Genomic DNA, 21,201 nt, shown 5'->3' on the forward strand with positions numbered 1-21,201 from the left:
CCCTGGTATTTTCGGGTCCCTCTGGCGCTGAAGGGGTGTTCCTCACATTGATGAACCCCCTTCCTCTGGCCACTGAAGGAAGACCCTACAAGTCCCCAGACAGCAAGTTCTCAAGGCCAAAGTAAACTCAGCCCCTGTCCTGTGTGAGTGGCCTCATTCCTCCCCGGCACAAGGGGGACGAGGGTGGAAACTCGGAAAGGGGGTGGGTCATTAGGGGGTATCAATGAGAATAAATGCCCCAAAGTGATCCCCAGGAAGGGGAGGCTGGTTCCCTCACTTCTCTGCTCTGGAATCAACTTGATGCGAAGTGTGGGGGCCGGAGCAGAGTGGGGAACTGAGTCAAGGTGTGAGACTCTCCAGGACTCCAGCACGGAACCTATCAGGGCAGCTGAAGTAGAGCTCGGACCCCGAATTTCTTTTCTGACTGTGCCCCCCCATCCTCAGCTGTGATTGGCTCCAACCCCAGCTCCCGGACACTACCTCATCTTTCTGGCCACAGCGATTGGCTCAAGAGTGGGCATGTAACCCCCTCAGAGCCAATGAGAGGCAAGGAGACTTGCTGGGGATTCTGGGGACTCACGTCCCTCACCCGCTTTTTTTCCTTCTTTGGGTCAAATGGAAGAGACCATCAATTTGGCCCTAGACAGCGTGGTTTGAGGATGGGAGAAATGGCAGTGACCGTGTAGTGGACCACAGGGCTGGGACTGGGGCTTTAACAGCTGTGCAGAATCAGGACATAAAGCCCAGGCAGCCTGGGATAGCAGAGGGAAGACACCAGAGCCTTGATGATATCTTGTGAGCTCCTGGATCAAACCTCACCTGCAGCCGTCAGACTTTCATCTTTATTGTGATAATGAAGATAATGATACATGACATTATGTAGCTGTTGCTACATCCAGACCCTTATTCTAACCTCTTAACATGGGTTAACCTATTTAATTCTCCCAACAACCCTCTGAGTTAGGTCCTGTTATTATCCCCATCGCACAGATAAGGAAACCGAAGCACAGAGAGGGGAAAGCAATTCTCTCAAGGCCACAGAGCTGGGGTGGGTAGAGCTAGGATGCCTGGATGCCTCATCCTGTGTGAGATCCAGCCTCTTGCTCCTGTCATTTATACCCAAAGGGGCTCTGGCTGATTCCAGGTGATGCCAGAGGCAGCACAGCAAGAGAGAGGAAACCAGAGTCATTCCTCCCTTGTGTAGAGCCTTTAGTGGGACCCCGTGGCTCTATGCAAGGCAGCCCCTGCTGCCATCCCTACCTCATTTCCCCTTGCTGTCCCCACCTCACTCAGCTCCAGTCCCATAGGCTTCCTCTCTGTTCCACCAAATCACCGAATTTATCCCGACTTTGCCCCCCACCACTGCTGTTCCTTCTGCCCGACTTTCCCATCTTCTTCTCCTTCTGGTTACCTGAGCCATGTCCTCAGGGCACCCTCCTCCTGACCACAGTCTAGGCCAATAGAGCCCAGATGTCAAGAACACATGCCCTGCAGGCTCATACCTCAGTCCATCCCTTCCTTGTTGTGACCTTGAGCCATTATGTTGATTCCCCTGTGCCTCAGTTTCCTCCTCTGTAAGATGGGGTAACAATAGTACCTGCCTCACAGGTTTGGATGAGGAATAAAGGTTATTATGTGTAAAATGATTAGAACAGTTCAGAACACTTAGTAATCATGGAGGCAGCACATAATAATAATGATATTATTAATAGTAATAATTATCATTTTGTATTTTTCTGTGACCACTTGGAGATTTTATTTGTGTTTATTAAAACAGCAAAGGGTTGCGAACCATGAAACAATATTTTTCATTGGCAAGTAAGTGTAAATATTATTTCATACATGAACTATAGTGCTGAGTTTGAGCGATGTCTCAAAAAGGGAAATTTATTCTTTTTATTTCTTTAATTTTTCAGCTTTACTGAGGTGTAATTGATAAAATTGTAAGGTATTTAAAGTGCAGAAAAGTTATTTTTTTAAAAAAAATTGTTCTTTGGTTTAACACTAATGAATGAATCAAGAAAGTAAACTGCTACATCAGTGGTACAGCTTAGTGGCTTACCGAAGTGTACCCTTTGCACTTTTATTAAAATTCACTTAGTTACTGACCGCTTTTTACATAAAGTGTTTTCGTATTGGACATTACGTTTTCACCATCTGTATTTATTTTGTGGCTACTATAATTTTTCATTTCATGATTATTGCTGAAGGTGAATTTACTTTGTAGGAAGGGGGAATTAAAAGATGACCCCATCTGGGTGTCAAATACACCGGGAACGTGGCTGGGCTTGCAATCAACGAAACCACGACGGTTGAATGAACCGACGAAGGAGGGTGCAGTTCCACATTATGCCCACCAGGTGCCGCTGTTCCCAAATCAAGGCCAGCTCAATCCCATTTTGGCGTCAATCTTCCTCAAATCCAGTGGGGAGAGGGTAAGGTGGGGGGCAGAGCACGTGGGGCGTGCCTCAGGCTGCTCCTCACTTCCAGCCCCCCACCCTGCCCCTGCAGTCTGTTCACGTCCAGGGGCCATGTGCGAGGGCTTTCCTATAAGCAGCTCTGACCCATCTCTCCCAGGATCCCCCCAAACATATCCATGTGGTCCTTACCTCTAAGCCTTTGCATGTGCTGTTCCCTCTGCCTGGAATAACTTCCATCCCCATTTACTGATGTCCACTCAGAAAACTCATACTGAAGTTAAAGATTGAGTCTCACTTTCCCCTGGGGGCACATTCCAAAATGCTCTGTGCTTGTTTCCTCTGCTGGGTAGACCGGGCAGGGAGGGTATGCCCAGGGCAAGGAATTAGAAAATCTGAAAGGCAATGAGGAGCCACAGAGGGTGTTTGAGCAGGAGAACATCCTCACATGGAAGGAGAGAAAGGGACCCTTCTTTTGGCTCCTCTGATCTTTCTAGAAGGGTTTTAGTGGGGGTGGGAGGAGATGCTCTAGCTTTGGCCATCCAGACCACCCCCCTTGCTGGGCCCCCAGTGGTGAGGCCAGCAGGTCCCCCTCCCTCTGTGTCCTCCTGGTGGGGCTGTTTGCACCCCAGCGCCCTCCCACCCCCGCCCCGAGTTGGAGCCAGCCCACAGCACCTGCTCCCTGGGCAGACAGCAGGCGATGGGGACAGCTCTGCAGGGAAAGCCACGAGCTGCAGCCTGGGGGCCGGGGTGTCACCTTTACGGAAGCGCTGGTGACTCCCTCCACCGCGGAGGAGTTTGGAGGCCCCGTGCAGCTGAGGTGGCGTGGCTCGTGGCTCACGCAGGACTTGCTGGGGAAACGGCGACCTGGGAAGTGAGCCCCGTGTGCAGGTAGAGGCCAGCCTGGGCTGCCCGAAGTCCAGGGCTCCAGGGGAACCTCGGGGACCCTCACCCAGACCTCCGCCCCCTCCCCCACCCGTCTCCGTCCCTCTCATTGTCTCTCTCATACTGTCTCTGAGTCTTTTCTGCTCCCTCCAGCTTTCCTGCCCTAGATCTCTCTCTGTGTGTCTCTCCCTGTGTCTCGGGGTCTCTGGTTCTCTTTGGGATTCTCTCTGTGTGTCTTCCTACCTGTGTGTCTCTTTTGTCTCTGTCTGTCACACCTCTGTGGCCTCATCCAAGCCCCGCTCCGGGCTGGGTGAGGGAGAACAGGCCTCTCTCCGACGTGGAGGGGCCTGTCCTCTCCTCTCTTGGGCTCTGTTTACTCAGACCCTGCTGCCCTGAGGGAGACCCTGCGTGGCCCTGGGGACGGGACAGGAAGGGCTGGCCAGTGGGGTGGCGGCCAGGGCCAGGCCTCACACAGGCGCGGGTGGGAGCATGTGGCTTCAGTCCCCAATGCCTGCGTCTATTTTGGGGGCCCTCCAGCGGCTGCCTTCTCTCTGCAGCCCACCGCCTCCAAAGCCCACCTTCCCTGTGCACCCCACCTCCGCTCCCTCCTCTCTGCTCCTTCTTTGGGTGTTGCCCCCATACCTGTCCCCTGTCCCCTACATCAGGAGTCTGAGGACAGCTGCTGTCGCCTGGTTAGCACTTAGGGGTGAAAAAGTACAGGCTTTATGGAACCCCGAAAAGGACCTGATAGTGCTGGTCGTTATGGGTGACTATACCCATTGGTGTGTGTGTGTGGGGGGGGCGGCACTGGGGGGAAGGCTGAGGTCTCAGAAGAGGGTGTGTGGGGATCTGGGAGGGTCTGCTGTGGTGTGGTCGTCTAGGGGTCTGGCTGTAGGGGAGGGTCGGGTTTGTCACTGGGGGGGGGGGTCCCACGGTGTTCCGGGAAGTGGTGGTTAGATGGGTCCAGCTGCTGTGCAGACCTGTGAGTGTGTGTGCTCGGGGTCTGTCTGTTGTGGGGTCTGACTGTTGTGGGCATGCACTGGTGGTAAAGATCTGGGGGTTGTTGGGGTCCAGTGTAAGTGCTGTGAGGTTCCAGTGGCCGTGAGGATGGGAGTGAGCATTTGTGCAGACAGTTCGTGGTTACAGACCTCTGGCTGTCTTTCGCTGGGGTCTGTCGTGTGTGGGGCTGTCCTTCGTGGGTTAGTGGCTATCTGCTCTCTCTCTCTTTGCTGGCTTCCCTCTTTCCTTCCCTCTCTGCCCTTCCTGCCTTTTCTGTTTCTTTCTGCATCTCTCTCTCTTCCTCTCTGTCTCTCCTCCGTCCCTCCACAATGCACTTACACCCACGTGTTTATCGAACAATTGCTTTGTGCCCACCATCTGGGGGCAGCACGTGCCTGAGGGCCTCTGGGCCCTGCTCAGATGGGAAGAGCAGGTGAGACACCGCGCACCCACCCGTGGTTGGCCCTGAGGGTGGAAGTCACTGCTTCACTTGGTGCACACCACCTGGATGTTTGTATCTCAGAGACCACCCACTGCCTAGGTCAGGCCTTGCTCCCCAAACTTCAAGTCTGATGTAGAGGGGATTGGGAGGGTGCAAGAACCCTGTCCTTCATAGAGGCTCATGAGCATTGAGAGAGGGAATTGGCCATGCAGATATTGAAATGGGAGGGCACTCCAGGCAGAGAGCATGTCCTGTGCAAAGGCCCTGGGGCAGGACGGGGCCAGGAGTGTCGAGGGGACAATAAGGAGGCCCCTGTGGCCCAAGTGGAGTGAACAGGGAGGAGACAGGGAGGCAGGAGGATAGGGAGGGAATGGAGCAGGTCATGCAGGACCTTTTGGGCCTTGGGGAGGACTTGGGCTTTTATGCTATGAGAGGCGGGAGCCCTGGAGGGCTGGATGTGTTAGGTTCTGCAGACATGCTGGCCCATGCTCCAGACATGGCCACTTGCAGTGTTTCCCTCTTTTTTTCCTTTTTTTTTTTTCCACTTTGGTAAAATACACATAACATAAAATTTGCCATCCTAACCATTTTTAGGTATACAGCTCAGTGGTATTAAATACATCCGTAATGTGCGACTGTCACCAGCATCCGTCTCTAGAACTTTCTCATCTTTCCAAACTGAATCTCTGTCCCCATTAAATACCAACTCCCCAACCCCCCCAGACACCCCCAGCCCCTGGCACCCACTATCTCCTTCTGTCCGTGTCTCTGACTACTTTGGTGGCCTCGTATCAGTGGACTTAGACGGTGTTTGTCTTTTTGTGACTGGCTTATTGCACTGAGCACACGTCCTCCATCCATGCTGCAGCAGGTGTCGGCACGTCCTTCCTTTTTAGGCTGAATGTTCCAGTGTGTCAATGGATCAGTCATGTTGATCCGTTCATGTGTCGATGGACACTGGGGCCGCGTCCATGTTTTAGCTACTGAATCATGCTGTGTGAACACGGGTGTGCCCACACCTCTTGGAGTCCCTGCTTTCAGTTATCTTGGGCGTAGACCCACAAATGGAGCTGCTGGATTGTATATGGTAGTTCCATTTTTAAGTTTTTTGAGGAACCCCCGTACTGTTTTCCACAGTGAAGGGCTGCACCATTTTATATTCCCACTGACCATGCCTGAAAATTCCAGTTTCACCACATGCTTGCCAGCACTGGTGATTTTCTGCTTTTGATTTCGTTTTCGTTTTTTTTTTCTTTTTTTGATAGTAGTGTCCTCACGTGTGTGAGGCTGTATCTCATTGTACGGTTGACGCTTGAACACGGGAGCTGGGGGCGCGACCCCCGGCAATCGAACATGCACATACCACGCTTGGCTCTCCAAACCCTACGATCAGCCCGCTGCTGGCCGGCTGCCTGCGTGATGACATCAAGAGTCGATGAATGCCTGGTCTCCGTGTTAATGGATCGCGGGCTGTGTTCGTACAGTGAGGTCAGCCAGAGAGAAGACAGTGTTGTTAGGGAAATCATAAGGAAGAGAAAGTGCATTGACAGCCCAGGATGGTGTTTATGAAGGAACCCGAGTGTGTCTACTCACACCTGCACTGTCCGAGGGCCAGCTGTCCTCCCGAATGTTTAGTGATATCAGACCTCTCATCATGGGCTTATTGGCTGATTAGATATCTCCTTTTTTTTTTTAATAATTTTTATTTTGTTAGATATCTCCTTTGGAGAGATGTCTGTTCAGGCCCTTTGCTCAATTTTTAATTGAGGGTTTGTTTTTTGTTTTTTTGTTTTCTTGGTCGTTCTTGCTGAATTGTAGGTATTCTCTATATATTCTGGTTAACCCCTTATCAGATCTATGATTGGCAGATATTTTCTTCCATTCTGTGGGTTGTCTTTTTGCTCTGTGGTTAGTGTCTTTTGATGGTGCCTCCCCCCCTCCCTTTTTTTTAAATAGCTGGAACAGGGGCCGCTGGGTCCAGGCGAAAGCTATCCTGGGACCTTGTGTCACAGCTGCCACCCATTCTGATTGAATGGCCCCAGGGCCCCGGCCCAGCCGGTCTTTATCAATCAGGCTAGGATGTGGGCACTTCTCCTAAAGCAGGGTTTCTCCAACACACGCTGGATAATCCTTTGTCCTGGGCACTGAGGGGTGTTGAAAAGCATCCCTGGCCTCTACCCACTCTCCCCTTGTCATGACAACCAAATATGACCCCAAATATTGACAAATGTCCGAACCACTGTCCCAGAGCTGGACGTGGGGGTAGGAGGCTGCCTGGGAGATGTGGGGGGCAGGCTGTGAAGAGGACGAGTCGGGAGCTAGCCTCAGTCTCCTCACCTGTAGAATGGGAGCCTGGGGGCGATACAGGATCCAGCACAATCATTCATTCAAGTATTTACTGAGCATCTGCTCCATGCCAGGACCTGGAGCGGGGATACACTGGGGAGGAGAAACACGGGTCTTGGCCTCACTGGAGAAAGAGAGATGTTAGTAAGTTACACAAGTGAATGTAAAATTACCTGGATAATAAATGTTAAGAAGCGGGAACACCTGACGTTCACTGGGCGCAGAGTAGGGGCACCTGGGAAGCTCGGGAGGGCTTCTCAGAGAAGTTGCAATCAGAGGATGAGAGTGAGAAACCAGGGGAGGGGAAGAGGAGCGGTCCAAACAGCAGGACCGTAGGTACCAGGGCCCCGTGGTGAGTCCCAGTGGTTGGAGCACAGAGGGGGCCAGCCCCCCATGTGGGGGCTTCATGGGTAGGGCGAAGGAGCGTGGTCTTGATCCGCTGAGGGTTCTGGGCTGGAAAGCGGCATCATCTGTGGTGAGAAGATCCCTCTGGCAGAGAGTGTCTATAAAGTGCTTAGCACAGGCAGAGCTGGGCCCCCAGAAAGGGCTTGGCTGAGGCTGGTGGGTGTTTCAGGAACCCAGAGAAGTCACGGGGTCCAGGCCCTGCCTGTCTCCGGCAATGGTGGTGTACTCCAGGCTTGGGGGTGGCGCAGGGAAAGCAGGGTGTTTCTTTGAGTGTAGTTCCGGGGGACGGAGGAGGGACAGCCACCCCTGGGGTGGAGGGCAGGGCTCCCAGAGCCGGAAGCTCTTTTTCTCAGTGCTCTGGGCCCATTTCACAGAAAGGAGCCCGAGGCCCTGGGGCTCCCTGGGCACCGAATCTGGAACCAGGAGCTGCGTCCTGGTGTCAAGGTGCCTTTGGGGTCTGCTATGCCTCTGGCTGCATCTCAGGTCTCCAGAAGGTGGTCTCTGGGGTCCAGCTGCCCAGGTTCCAGGCCCAGCTGTGTGGTCAGTCGTGTGACCTCCCTGAGCCTCTGTGGCAAGAGAAGGCCAACCTGCCTCCCAGAGAAGTTGCGGGAATTGACATATTGTTCACGTTCATTCATTCACTCAACAAATGGCTATGAAGCACCTACTGTGTGTCAGGCGCTGTTCTAGGTGCCGGGACACTGAGAGGTGCCATCCCTGCCCTCAGGGGCTAGTGTTCTAGTGGCAGAGATGGACATTAAGCAAATCAATCAGCCAGTAACTAAAAGGTAAGGGAGTGGTGAGTTCCCTGAATAAACGCAAAGCAAGATAAGGAGAGACAAGGAAGGGGTGTGTGTGGAGCGGGGATTTAACCTGGCGGCCAGGACAGACCGTGCGGAGGAGGAGAGATCTGGAGGTGGTGAGTGAGGGACCATATGTGAGTATCTGGAGGAACAGCATTCCAGGAAGTGGGAACAGCCTGTGCGAAGGCCGGGAGGCAGGACCGTGCCCGGAATGTTGGCAGAGCAGGGAGGAGACCCCGTGTGGCTGGAGCGGAGTGAGCGAGAGGAGTCACAGCCACGAGGCTTGGAGCAGGATTGATGAGACGTGTGGGTGGATGGTGTATGGACACCTTTGGGGGGACTTGGGGACTCAGCCCGGAAGAGAGACCTGGGGCTTGAGTGGGAGCAGGGGCGGGCTGGGTCCTGGATGTGGCTGGACAGGGGGCACCTCTGAACTGTTTTCCTTGGGGTCTGGGTGGTGATGGGGGCCAGATGCTCTCACCCTTTCCTGGTGACACCACCTCCAGGCTGGTTAGGGGGCCTTGACGTCCACCAGGCAGTTGGGCCCCAGTCTGCCTGGGCCCCCAAGATCTGGGGCTCTTCTCATTTTTGGGGGTTGTTCTGGTTTGGGCTGGATAGAGGGGGAGGTGGAGCCTGAGGGATCTTTGTGGCTGGGAGCCGTAGACTTAAAGTCCCTGAAATGAATTTTGTTCCTGGTCAGTTTCAGGAGGTCAGCGCTCCTGGGGGGCACCGTCCTGCCATTGGATCAGACCCCATGAGCCCCAGGGACCTCCCTGAAGCTCAGGGAATTTGAGAACAAAGCACCTACTATGTTTTCAGACTAAACACGTACCTGGGTTACTTACCAACCCAGGCACCAATCTTGTACCCATTTGATAGTGGAAAGACTGAGGCTCAGAGAGCAGCTGGCCCCTGTCTAAGGCCATGCAGTGTGTCATTATCACAGCACGGGTGGCAGATACCCTGTCGCCTGCCCCACCCCCTTCCTGCCTATCAGTCTGGTCCTGAATCTGGGACTCTAGCTGGGCTTGTGGGTTGGGCACAGAGGTACAAACGGCTTCCTCTCCATGGGCCCCGGGAGGGGGCAGAGGAGAGGGTAGGGCTCGCCGCAGTCCCAGAGTGCCTTGCATTTTCCCCTTGAAATCTGAGTTCCCACAGAGGGTTCTCGGTTTTAGAGATTGGTTTCACTGGGGCTTTTATGAGGCAGGGGTTTTCTCAGAGTGAGAGGGCCCAAGGCTCCATCAGGCTCCCCAAACCCCGTGAGAGTGCAGCCTCTTGGGACTCTGTGGCCTTTCTGAGGAATGGGCTGGGCTGTATCAGCTCCGTGGGAACAGCCTCTGTGGGTCCATAGACCTCCCTGGGCAGTCTTCTGAGTCAGAGGAAAGCCACGTGGAACAACTTGGGGAGGAGGGCATCTTCTTCATTCCTGGGCCCCTGAATCTGGGCAGGGAAGAGTGGAGAAGTCAGAGCAAGAGAAGTGGTTTCCAATCACCTGCTTGCACACCTCCTGTGACAGGCAGCTCATTACCTCTTGAGGCAGCTTCTACTGGGTTAGTGAGCTCACTATTTATTATTATTATTATTATTATTATTATTAGAGAGTGAGAGTGCTCATGAGTGGGGGGGCAGGGGCAGAGAGAGAGGGAGAGAGAATTGTAAGCAGGCTCCATGCTCAACGTGGAGCCTGATGTGGGGCTCAATCTCATGACCCCGAGATCATGACTTAAGTTGGACATCTAACCAACTGAGCCACCCAGGCGCCCCTAGAAAACGTCAGACTCTGACTCCAACCTGCATCTCTATTCCCTAATCTGTGGTCCTGGCTCAACCTTCTGGGGCCACACAGAGCACACCCAGCACACCCTCTTTTTCAAATATTTCACTCCTGTTATTTATCAAGTACCTATTCTGGAGATCTGTGGACGGGGGTCATAGGCCCACAGTGATCACCATGGTGATGGTGGAAACCCACAGGATGCTGGAAGCCCAGAAGAGGCTCCTTGCTTAGCTGAGAGGGGTCAGTTTGGTGGGCTTGCTATAGGAGGTAACATCTATGCTCAGTCCTGAAGGATGAGTAAGATTTGGCTGGGGAAGAGGTGAGAGAAGTGGAAGAAAGTTTAAGGTAGAAGGGACAGCATGTGGAGGTGAGAGAACACCTCTTCAGGAAACAAAAGAGGTTCTAAGTAGCTGGAATGGTGTGTTTGAGGAGGGATACCAGGGCTCCTGAGGCCAGAATAGGAAGATGGCTGGAATAGTGATCCAGGTGGGAGAGCAGTGATATTCTCATTCCTTAAACAGGGTATGAGTCCAACTTTGTTTCATATTGCTTAATTGCTTTGCCAGGAAGCAGTTTATACCTTTGCCTTCTAGGTACACAAGTGCCCATCTCACCATATCCTTGCTAGCATTGGGTTTTATCATTTTTAAATCTTTGCCAATTTCAGCCAGAAAAAAACTGGTATCTCATTGCATAGATGAAAACAAATGAGTATTTCTCTTGTTAGGGAAGGGGGTGAACAATTTTTCCAGGTGTGCATTGACCACACAAATGTCATCTCTTGCCTGTGAGTATTAAGAAGGCTTACACCCACTGGAGAGTTTGTGGTCATTTTTAGTTCCCCTCAAAGCACGGAGCAAAGGGAAAGCTTGTGGGCTGCCCTCTGACCACGTAGGTGGGGGATTTGTAAGTCAGCCTATCCTCTCTCCTTTGATTCATCTTTTTTTCTCACCTTTTTTTTTTTTTTGTCCTTTCAAAGTTTTAAATTTCTCTCCTCTGTTTGTGGCCCAAGTGACTGTAGCTTTGCCCTCATCTGGGGTTTCTATGGGCTCAAAAAAGAGTGTTGCTGAGCTCCAGGGAGGTGTTCCATGTGATACCTCCTAGATATGCCAGGTGTCTTGTACGTACAACTTTCTATTTAATTCCCAAAACATCTGCATGTGACATGGTCCCTTGAGCCCATTTTATAGTTGAGGAATCTGAGGCTCAAAGATGTTAAGTCATCTGTCCTGCATCTCATGGTAAGTATTGGCTATTTCTCTTAGTTTTACTCAGTCAACTCCTTTCTTTAACATTCAGATTCTGTTTAATTCAATTCTAATTTTGGAGGAGAACGCTGGCCATTTCTCCATACCCATTTTCCCACCCTGACCAGTCAGGGGAGGGAAACTCTGTTCTTTGTTAGGTAGGAGCTATGAAGTCCAGCTCAACAGTAACATTAAAATACAGGGGAAAAAAGGAAAAAAAAAAAAAACCCAAGAAAGTGTGTGTGGGGGGGAAGGAATCATAGGACACCCTGGGAAGAGTGTTTCCACAAACAGCCCCAAGGTTCAGCTCCTGAGTTTGACCTTAGTTTTGGGCTTCTAAAATCTGGGCTCCGTGTTCTGGGTCTGTCTCTGCCACTAAAATCCCATGTGAATCTTTCCCAGTTCTGGGTCTTGTTTTCCCCTTCTGGTAGGCAAGTTATTTCTTACATTTTCTAGCAACTATATTTTTCATATCTGAGCTCTGATTGGTTCTTTAAAAAAAAACTACCTGTTTTTGTTTTATAACCTCCTGTTCTTGTTTCATGGCTATTATTCCATCCTTTATCTTTTTGAGTCCCTCAATCTATTCATTGCAGAACTCCTTTCAGATTGTGCCAATGATCTCCATTTCCTCTGATGTAAATTCTCCCAGTTGGAGACTATGTGGGAACTTCATGAATTCCTCATCTCTTCAGGATATTTCTCCTTGGTCAGAGTCTCTTGAGAATGTGTGCTTTTGATCTTATGTATTAGGGGCCCTGTACTTATATGGGTGGGCACACCGTTGTCATAGGGCACTTCTTTGGTGCCTCATTCAAGTTAGTGTTTTCCTGTCATTTCTAAGTGTTTGGGGAGGAATGGGAAGGCCTCAGTGTGTACTTGGCTCGCTATGTTGAAAGGAAGTCCATTTTCAGTGTGATGAGTGGTCTCAGGGTTCTCACAGGTATTTTCAACATAAATAACAATGGGAGCAGCTCGGCAGAAGCCCTAGTGGGAGAGGGTTCTAATACCACCACCATCACCACCACCACCATCAAATAAAAAGTAGACATGTGGATCATTTACTATTATTATGTACCGGCTTTTAACGCCCAGGATCTTGTTTATTCTTTACATAACCAATGAAGTAGGTACTACTATTTTCCTCATTTTAGAGGAGGCATTGGAAGCTCATAGAAGTGATGTGACATGCCCAAATGCACTTAGCTAGGAAGGAGGATTTGAACCCAGTTCAAGCAGGCTTAAGGTCTTAACTCTGTCCATCCATTGCATCATCCCGACAGCATGGGCGCTTATCTCAGCCCTGTCCCATTGTTAGCTGTATGGTTTCTGGATCCTTTTTCCCTCTGTGGACACTGATCTCCACCCGTCAGAGGTTCTAAATGAACTCAAAACTGTGTCTTCAGTGGAAGGAGTGGGGAAAGCCAGGAAGGTTTAATCTGGTGTGTTAGAAAGGTGGGAGCCCCGAAGCCCGTTGCACCTGCCTTCTGGCCATGCTGACACAGGAACTTGACTTCTCAGAGCCTCTGTCTTTTCATCTGTCAAGTGAGAGTGATGACCAAACTTTGTTCTCTGAGTGGTGGTAAGTGCAAAGTGAGACACTGTTCGTGCCTGGCGCCTAGTAGGTACTCAACAAACATAGCTGCTTTCCTTTGAGGAAAGTAGACCGGAGTAGGGGCTGGGGGGATGTGAGCGTCAACCCATCAAAGGGGCCAAAGGGAGGAGGAGTTTTTCATGAACAGAGAGGATGAATTCTAACAGGGAAAGGTCTGGCAAAGGTGGGTATTAGCTCCATTCCAGGAAAACCTTGATCGTGAGAGCTCACACAGCCTGGCAGTGGATTGACTTGCAGTGAATGAGCTCCCCGTCAGTCCAGAAAACCAAGCAGAGCTTTGATGGCCATGGGTCAGGGAGGCGGTGGAGGCTGATGGGCCTGGGGTGGAACTGGCTGGGGCCGTCTCTGGGGGAGACCCTTTTCCTGTTTCCTTATTCACCGCTGCTGCGGGCTTTTGCACAGGAGTGCCCCTGACTCACTGCTTTCCATTGAGTGCTTCCTCAGCGACCACAGGAAGGCCCAGCCCAGCCCTTGCTGCATCTTCTCTAAATAAATTCAGGCAACCGAGCTATCTACTGCCCCATCTCCCTTTGGGTTCCTGTGGAGGTGGGGGGTGGTGGTTAGGGGGGCTCAGACCAAGCCACAGGGAGGGGGGACTCAGGAAGGGAGCTGCACAGTGAGACTAGCCGTTGTCTACCTCACTGGCTTGGCGCAAGAGCCCCCGGTCCCTCCTCTACCTGACCATCAGCCCTTGCTGTCTTTGGGCATCTGCTGGTTTTGACTTGGTCTTAGGGGACCCCTGCACTTCATCCCCTCCTGTTCTAGCCCGTCTGGCCCCTGGTCCAGTTGTCTCTCAGCTTGCCTGCGCTTCTCTTCTGTCCTCTCTCCCTGAGCCAGGATGGTGCCTTTGGACGCTGGCCCCAGGGCCCTGGGCTAGGCTCCACACGGGTGCACAACTCCTGGGCTCTTGCCAGCAGCCTTGAAGTTGGAGTGGTGGTCAGGACACCATCTGAGGGCCCCCGACAGGGCCAGGTGGGCAGCAGGAGGATGCTGTGACTGGTGGGATGAGAGACTCTCAGCGAGAGCCTGTCTAGGGGCTTGTCTTGATTGGGGTTCAGAAGAGCTGTCTTGGCAGTGGAAGGCCCCGGCCCAGCCCTTTAGCAGGGAGAGAGGATTCATTCAGGCTGCCGTACCCCACTCTCAGGGCCCCTGACTCTCGAGCATTACTTCATCTGCTTACTCATTCATTCACTTGCATTTTACTCATTAATTTATTCAAATACTCACTCAGACATTCATCGGTTCATTCCAAAAAACATTCATGCAGTGTCTTCCTCCGTTTACTCCCTGACCCCAGGGTGGGGAAGGGGGTGAACTGAGGTCCACATGAGCACTGTTTTCAGGAGTCTAAGATACTCGCACTTTCATAAGCACACCGCAGAGGTCTCCAAGCTGAGGATAAGTAGGGTTGGAAAAGACTCCTCTGGGCTGCTGGTGGATTTGGAGGTGGGTGGGGGCCAGGTGGGCTAGGAGACGGCTGGGCTGAGGCCAGGGCTGTGGTGAGCGTGGAGGGGGTGCGTGCCCATATGGATGGGGAACTGGTGGGAGGTGGGGTGAATGGGGTCAGGAGAGGAGGATGCCAGGGGTGTCAGTAGTGGCTCTGGGGCTAGAGTGGGTGGTGGCCCTTACCATGTTGGGAGGAGGAGATGGGAGGGAAGTCAGACTTATTTGTGAACTTGCTGAGTATCCCCAGGACAGCCATGTAAGCTCCTGAGCTTTGGTTTTCTTCTCTAGAAGGTGTGGTGGCCTTGACATCTGAAAGGGGTCAGTGAACTTGGCCTCCTGAACAAGGTTGTATTAGGTGGTCTGGCTGCCAGGAACAAAGTCCAGGTGTGAGCAGTAGGCAGGTGCAAACCCAGGGCTCCCCACTTGGCTCCTGTGGTTCAGGGTCCACGGACTGCAGATGCTTCTCTAGTCCACATGACATGGGCCAGTGTGGGGCTGCCTCCCATGGCAGCAAGCACCAGCAGGTGGGCAGGGGGCCCAAATGCCTGTTGGGCTTCAGAGGAGGTCTTGGGTCTTGGTGCTGGAGTACCCCCAGGAGCCAGGATTTCTCAGAGGGAGTACCAGGCACTGGCACGGGAGTCTCTCTGGTGACTAGGACTTCTTGGCCACTCAGGTGAGTGACCTCAGTAACCCTTCCTCTATTGCCCTAGTAACCATTGTAGGACCTGGCACTGTGTTGTATGAATGAATGAATAACTATGCATTCCAAGGTATTTTGTAAAGTAAATATTTTGTGGGCAAAAAAATTTGAGAACCTTTAAATCAAACAAAGGTTAAATATGTGTGTGTGTGGTTTTTTTTTTTTTTTTGCAGGACTTCTCAGGGCCTTTAATGATTCTTATATAGGGAATAAGATATGCAGTATTTCTCAAATGCATTGTATTTTTCTTTTTTCTTTTGGCAGAGCACCCTTGGCACTGGGATTCTTGACAACATACTTTGGGAAATGTGGACTTAGAATCATGGTCAGAGTTCTGAGGAGTGTTGTTTTTGATGGCTTATTCCTCGATCCTCTTTTATACGTGATCTGAATGATCTTATGCAGCCACAGACACTAAGGCCAAGCGCTGTTAGCACAGAGCAAAAGACTAAATTCAAATAATAACATTGGAGAAGAAAAACTGCTTTCTCAATCAAGAAGGCTATTGCAGTTTATCTTAAAACTGAGTGCTAAGTTTCCCGGTGACCAAAGCAAAAAGGGAAATGCGGTAGGCTTCATGATTTTCGACTGGCAGTTAAAAGGAGGGCCAAATATTTCCTTCCTCCCTCCCTTCCTCTCTCTTTCTCTCTTTTTCTCCTTCCTTCCTCCTTCCCTCCCTCCTTCTTCCCTCCCTCCCGCTCTCTCTTTCTCTCTCTCTCTCCCTTCCTTTCTCTTTTCCTTCCTTCCTTCCTTCCTTCCTTCCTTCCTTCCTTCCTTCCTTCCTTCCTTCCTTCTCTTTCCTTCCTCCCTCTCTCCCTCCCTCTTTTTCTCTTCTCTCTTCTCTTCTCCTCTCCCCTCCCTTCCCCTCCCCTCTCTTTTCCTTTCCTTTCCTTTCCTCCCCTCCCCTCCCTCCCCTCCCCTCCTCTCCTCCCTCTCTCCCTTTCTTTCTTTCTTTCTTTCTTTCTTTCTTTCTTTCTTTCTTTCTTTCTTCCTTCCTTCCTTCCTTCCTTCCTTCCTTCCTTCCTTCCTTTCTTTCTTTCTCTTTCTCTCTCTCTCTCTCTCTCTCTCTCATTAGTTTCAGAGGTAGAAGTAGAGTTTAGTGACCCATCAGTTTCATATAACACGCAGTGCTCATCACACCATGTGCCCCCCTTAATGCCTGTCACCCAGTTACCTCATTCCTCCACCCCCCTTTCCTCCATCAACCTTCAGTTTGTTTCCTAGGGTTAAGAGTCTCTTATGGTTTGCCTCCTTCTCTGATTTCGTCTTATTTTAGGAGGACCAAATATTTTCTTTCTGTGAACAAAGTTCTGTTTTCATTCATCTGTTCATTCATTCATTCATTCATTCATTCATTCAACAATGTTTATTAGCTACTTACTGTCTACAAGCACAGCACTTGGCACCAGAGATACAGTGGTAGACAAGGACATACACCTGCCCTCATGAAGGTTAGTCATAGGTTTTCTGAGCAAGGATGCCAGCTCTTGATGTCTACTCTTTCTTGGAGCCTGTTGTGACTTCTCAGGCAGAATCCGCATGACTTATTCTGGGGTTTCTCTTTTTCTTTCCACCTGTTTTGTATCAGGACCATGGAAGGTGAGGACATCCTAGGTTCAGGGAACTCAGGAGGTTGATAGAGCCCAGAGCTTGAGTTAGAATTTTCAGGAAAACCAATATGAGACACTGAGCTGAGGCTAATATTTCCCCATTCTTGGAGTATCCCTGGGACCCTGGGCATCTTTTCTGGCTCCCAACCCTAGGAGCTTGGAGTCTCATGATTTTGATTCTTTTTTTCCAGCCCTATTCTTCATGTTCTGGTTCTTCAAAACTAGGTACATGGCAAGTTCTCATGGGTTGATTTTTGGTGTTTGGGTGGATGAATGAACCCGTGGGTAAAAATACAGAGGAGTGAATGGATTTGTGAAAGGCTTGGGGTGGAGGGATGGATACTTATTAGATAGGTGAAGGAATGGATAAGTTGAGTGTGGAGGAAGTGAGACCAATGAGTGAATATATGGACGGCAAGATGCCTGGCACTCAGTAAAGTTACATTAGTGTTATTAAATTTTTTATTGTGGTATAAATACACATTATAACATTTACTGTCTTCACCATTTTTAAGTGTGCGGTTCAGGGATTTTAAATACATTCTCATTGTTGTACAACCATCACTACCATGTACTTGTAAGCTGGAAACTCTATACTCATTAAATCATTAAATCATTAAATCATAACTCCCTATTTTCCTCTCCTCTCAGCCCCTGGCACCCACCATTCTACTTTCTGTCTTTATAATTTTGACTCCTCCAAGTACCTCGTATGAGTGTCATCCTACAGCATTTGCCTTTTTGTGTCTGGCTTATTTCACCGAGCCAATGTCCTCAAGGTCCTTTCACGTTGTAGCAGGGGTCAGAATGGCCTTCCTTTTTATGGCTGAATCATATTCCACTGTATAGATGGACCCTATTTTGCTTATTTATTCATCTGTCAATGGACACTCGGGTTCCTTCTACATGTTGGCTGTCATGGATAAGGCTGCTATGAACATAGGTGGACAAATATTTCTTTGAGACCCTGCTTTCTCTTGGGTGTGTACCCAGAAGTGGAATTCCTGGATTATAGGGTAATTCTATTTTTAATTTTTTGGGGAACCACCATACTGTTTTCCACAATGGCTGTGCCATTTTACTTTCCCACCAACAGTGTATGAGGGTTCTGATTTCTTCACTTCCCAGACAACACCTGCTATTTTCTGTCTTGTTTTGATGGTAGCCATCAGAATGGATGTGAAGTGGTATCTCATTGTAGTTTTTTTTTATTTATTTTTATTTTTTTAAAAGATTTTATTTATTTATTCGACAGAGAGAGAAACAGCCAGCGAGAGAGGGAACACAAGCAGGGGGAGTGGGAGAGGAAGAAGCAGGCTCATAGCAGAGGAGCCTGATGTGGGGCTCAATCCCACAACGCCGGGATCACGCCCTGAGCCGAAGGCAGATGCTTAACCGCTGTGCCACCCAGGCGCCCCCTCATTGTAGTTTTGATTTGCATTTCCATAATGATCAGTGATGTTGAGCATCTTGTCTGCTTATGGACCTATTTCAGCTCTGTGACCATTTTGGAATTTTTGTTGTTGTTGTTGTTGCTGAGTTGTAGAAGTTCTCTGTATATTCTGGGATATGACTCCCTTACCAGGACATATGATTTGCAAATATTTTCTCCCATTCTGTTTTTCACTTTATGGGCAGTATCTTTTAATGCATGAAATTTAAGATTTTTTTAAAGATTTTATTTATTCAACAGAGATAGAGACAGCCAGCGAGAGAGGGAACACAAGCAGGGGGAGTGGGAGAGGAAGAAGCAGGCTCACAGCAGAAGAGCCTGATGTGGGGCTCGATCCCAGAACGCCAGGATCACGCCCTGAGCCGAAGGCAGACGCTTAACGACTGAGCCACCCAGGCGCCCCTTAGATTTTTTTTTTCATGGAGTCCAATTTGTCTATTTTTTCTTTTGTTACCTGCAGGCACAGTATTATTTTTACAAATGAATCTATCAGTGACTGAATGGACAGTTAGGTGGATGAGCATGTGGGTGGTAGATGTACAGATGAGTCTATAATTGGATGGGGAATAGGTGGATGTTTGAATGAGTGGATGGATGGACAAATGAGATGGTGGATGGGTAGTTGAGTGATAAATGGATGGATGGTGAGTTGGTTGAGTAGCTGGGTAGAGGGATGAACAAATGGACGGTTGAGTGAGTGGACAGGTGAATAGGTCACCTTATGAATGTATGGGTCTGTAGATGGATGGATGGGCAGATGCAAAATTCTGGCCACATGTTGAGGAGATCTTGGGACACAACCTCGGGATAGTTCAGATGAATAGTGGCTTATTTTCTGACTCCAACTTGGCTCAGTTTAACACCATGGACACTCTTTCTTTCTTTCCAGGTTTAGCCTTCTTTCTCCCTCTGAATCTCCAAGGACCTTACCCTGGAACTCAGACTGAACTGAACCCTTAGCTTGTCAGCTGACCTTCTCAGTGGTAAGAACCCCAGGGAAGGATCCTGCTTCCTCCTGAGAATACTGTGCCCTACTAGCTCTCCATAAAGATTGTGGTCTGCTCTTAAGCCTTTTCCAGCCACGTGGCCTCTATGGCAGCCTTCCCCGCTGCTCTGTCAGGCACCAAACCACCCCACCAGCTTCGCTTTCCACTACATCCCTCTCTTCCCATCCATTCCCGTCTCCAGCCGGGTTCCCACTCCACCTGTGCCCTCCCCCATCAGTGACGGTGGGGTCTCAGGGTAAATTAGAGGGAAGGTCATCCAGGTCAGCCCCCCGCCTCCTGTCCAAGACTTCTCTCCGTTCCCCAGGACCCCAGGCAGCCATGGACGTGGGTCTCTCGGGCCTCCCGGTTGTATCTCAGAGTCGCAGCAAGACCCTGCGGGCCAGAGGTCTGGTTGTGCGGCGGCAGCGGGAGTTCATGCCCGAAGAGAAGAAGGACACGGTTTACTGGGAGAAGCGGAGGAAGAACAATGAAGCGGCCAAGAGATCCCGGGAGAAGCGGCGTCTCAATGATGCGGCGCTCGAGGGCAGACTGGCTGCGCTGCTGGAGGAGAACGCTCTGCTCAGGGCTGAGCTGTGGACGCTCAGGCATCGCTTTGGCCTTCTGCCCTCCGTTGCTGGCTCCCGGACCCTGCCCCTGCAGGCGCTGCTGTGGGAGCCCCCCTGGACTGGAGACCCTCGGCCAAGGGTCGAGCCACTCTCCTCCCTCCCTGGCTCCCATGGCTGCCGTTTGAGGCCATGCGCTCTGGACACGGGGGTTCCAGGATGCCGGGGCTGTCTGCTGGCTCACAAGTGGACTGGTCTGGCCGCTTCCCCCAGGTGCCCCCAGGACCCTGTTCCCCCCACCCCCAAGAGAATGGACATGGCCTTGCAGGCTGCCCTCCCGGCTGCCTTCTTCAGCTGTCACCTCCTGGATGGGCATGGGGGGACCAGACCGGAGCTCAGGCCCTTCTGGGGGCTGTGGTCACCCATGGCCTCTGGTTACCAGGCCTCTGGGCCCTCAGATGTGTTGCTGACACCCACTGCTGATCCCATGGAGTTGTCCCCTGGGGTGGCCTATCCTGTCCCAGGGAACGATCCTGAGGGTCTGCCTCAGCCCTCCCTGCCCCACAAACTGCGCATCAAGTCCCAAGCCTTGGGCAGGGTACCTCCGGGGTGGGGGGATGTCCGGGGCTCCCTCTGAGGGCTTCCCCTGGGCAGGGCCAGGCCTGCAAGGGGGTGTTGGGACTGAGTGTGGGTGTGTCTGGGGAAGATGAGTGGCTTGCCCCTGACTCAGCTCCTGGGCTGGGCAAGGGCCTTGGAGGGGGTCTGTTTTTCAGTGTCCAGGCCTCTGGGAGGAGGGGAGGGGGTTTCATCTTGGATCGTATCCTGGTTCCCATCCTGCCTAAAATGTGTGTTTTGGGTAGTCCCTCCCTCCCTCCTTTCCTTCCTTTCTTTCACCTTCTCTCCCTCCCTGACTTTCATCCATCCATCCCTGTTTCCTTCATTTATTCATTTAATCACTCATTCACATGCTCATCTGTTCATTCATTCATTCATTCATTCATTCATTCATTCATTTATTCATTCCCTCACCCATTTACTTTCACAATTCACCTGCCCCCTCACCCACACACTCATGAACTCTGGACCCTTCCTCTGTGCTCAGCTTAGCAACAAGTGTGAAGACACCCTCTGGCTTTGGGGTTCCTATTCTGGAGCTAGTGGTGGGGGTTTGGGATAGACATGCTGAGGGTCCTGCTGAAGGAGGAGTCAATGTCTCAGGGTGTCTGAATCCTCGTGTCTTGGGCTCTCCTAGGGGGCTTGCTTAGGAAGTCAGTCTCACCCAGTTCAGATGGCTTCCTCTGTGTCTTGGGTCAGGGTCTTGAACTAATGGAACAGGTCAGCAATATTGGGGGTAGGGTGGGAGTCCATTTCTTCTCTCTCTCTGGCTGCCCACAGCCCCTGAGGACCTGTCAGCCCCAGCACACACACTCCCAGGTGGGCAGGAGAAGGGACCCCTGCTGGAAAGCTCTCCCAGGGACCCTGGAGCCCCAGAGCTCATCAAAGACCC

General features: G+C 51.1%; 1 protein-coding gene across 1 annotated transcript; it reads left to right on the plus strand.

Annotated features, from left to right (window-relative positions):
- The first annotated feature begins 3,210 nt into the window (after positions 1-3,210).
- Positions 3,211-20,783, plus strand: NFILZ (NFIL3 like basic leucine zipper). Its single transcript, XM_040629450.1, has 3 exons — positions 3,211-3,308; positions 19,035-19,128; positions 19,457-20,783. The coding sequence occupies exon 3, from the start codon at positions 19,471-19,473 to the stop codon at positions 20,329-20,331; it is 861 nt and encodes a 286-aa protein (XP_040485384.1). The 5' UTR covers positions 3,211-3,308; positions 19,035-19,128; positions 19,457-19,470; the 3' UTR covers positions 20,332-20,783.
- Positions 20,784-21,201: the final 418 nt, after the last annotated feature.

The sequence above is a fragment of the Ursus maritimus genome, unplaced genomic scaffold (genome assembly GCF_017311325.1).
Source record: "Ursus maritimus isolate PB19 unplaced genomic scaffold, ASM1731132v1 scaffold_14, whole genome shotgun sequence".
NCBI lineage: Eukaryota > Metazoa > Chordata > Mammalia > Carnivora > Ursidae > Ursus > Ursus maritimus.

What these genes read in the sequence shown, in the direction of transcription:
- NFILZ (XM_040629450.1), top strand. Translation starts at nt 19,471, where the DNA reads ATGGACGTGGGTCTCTCGGGCCTCCCGGTTGTATCTCAGAGTCGCAGC.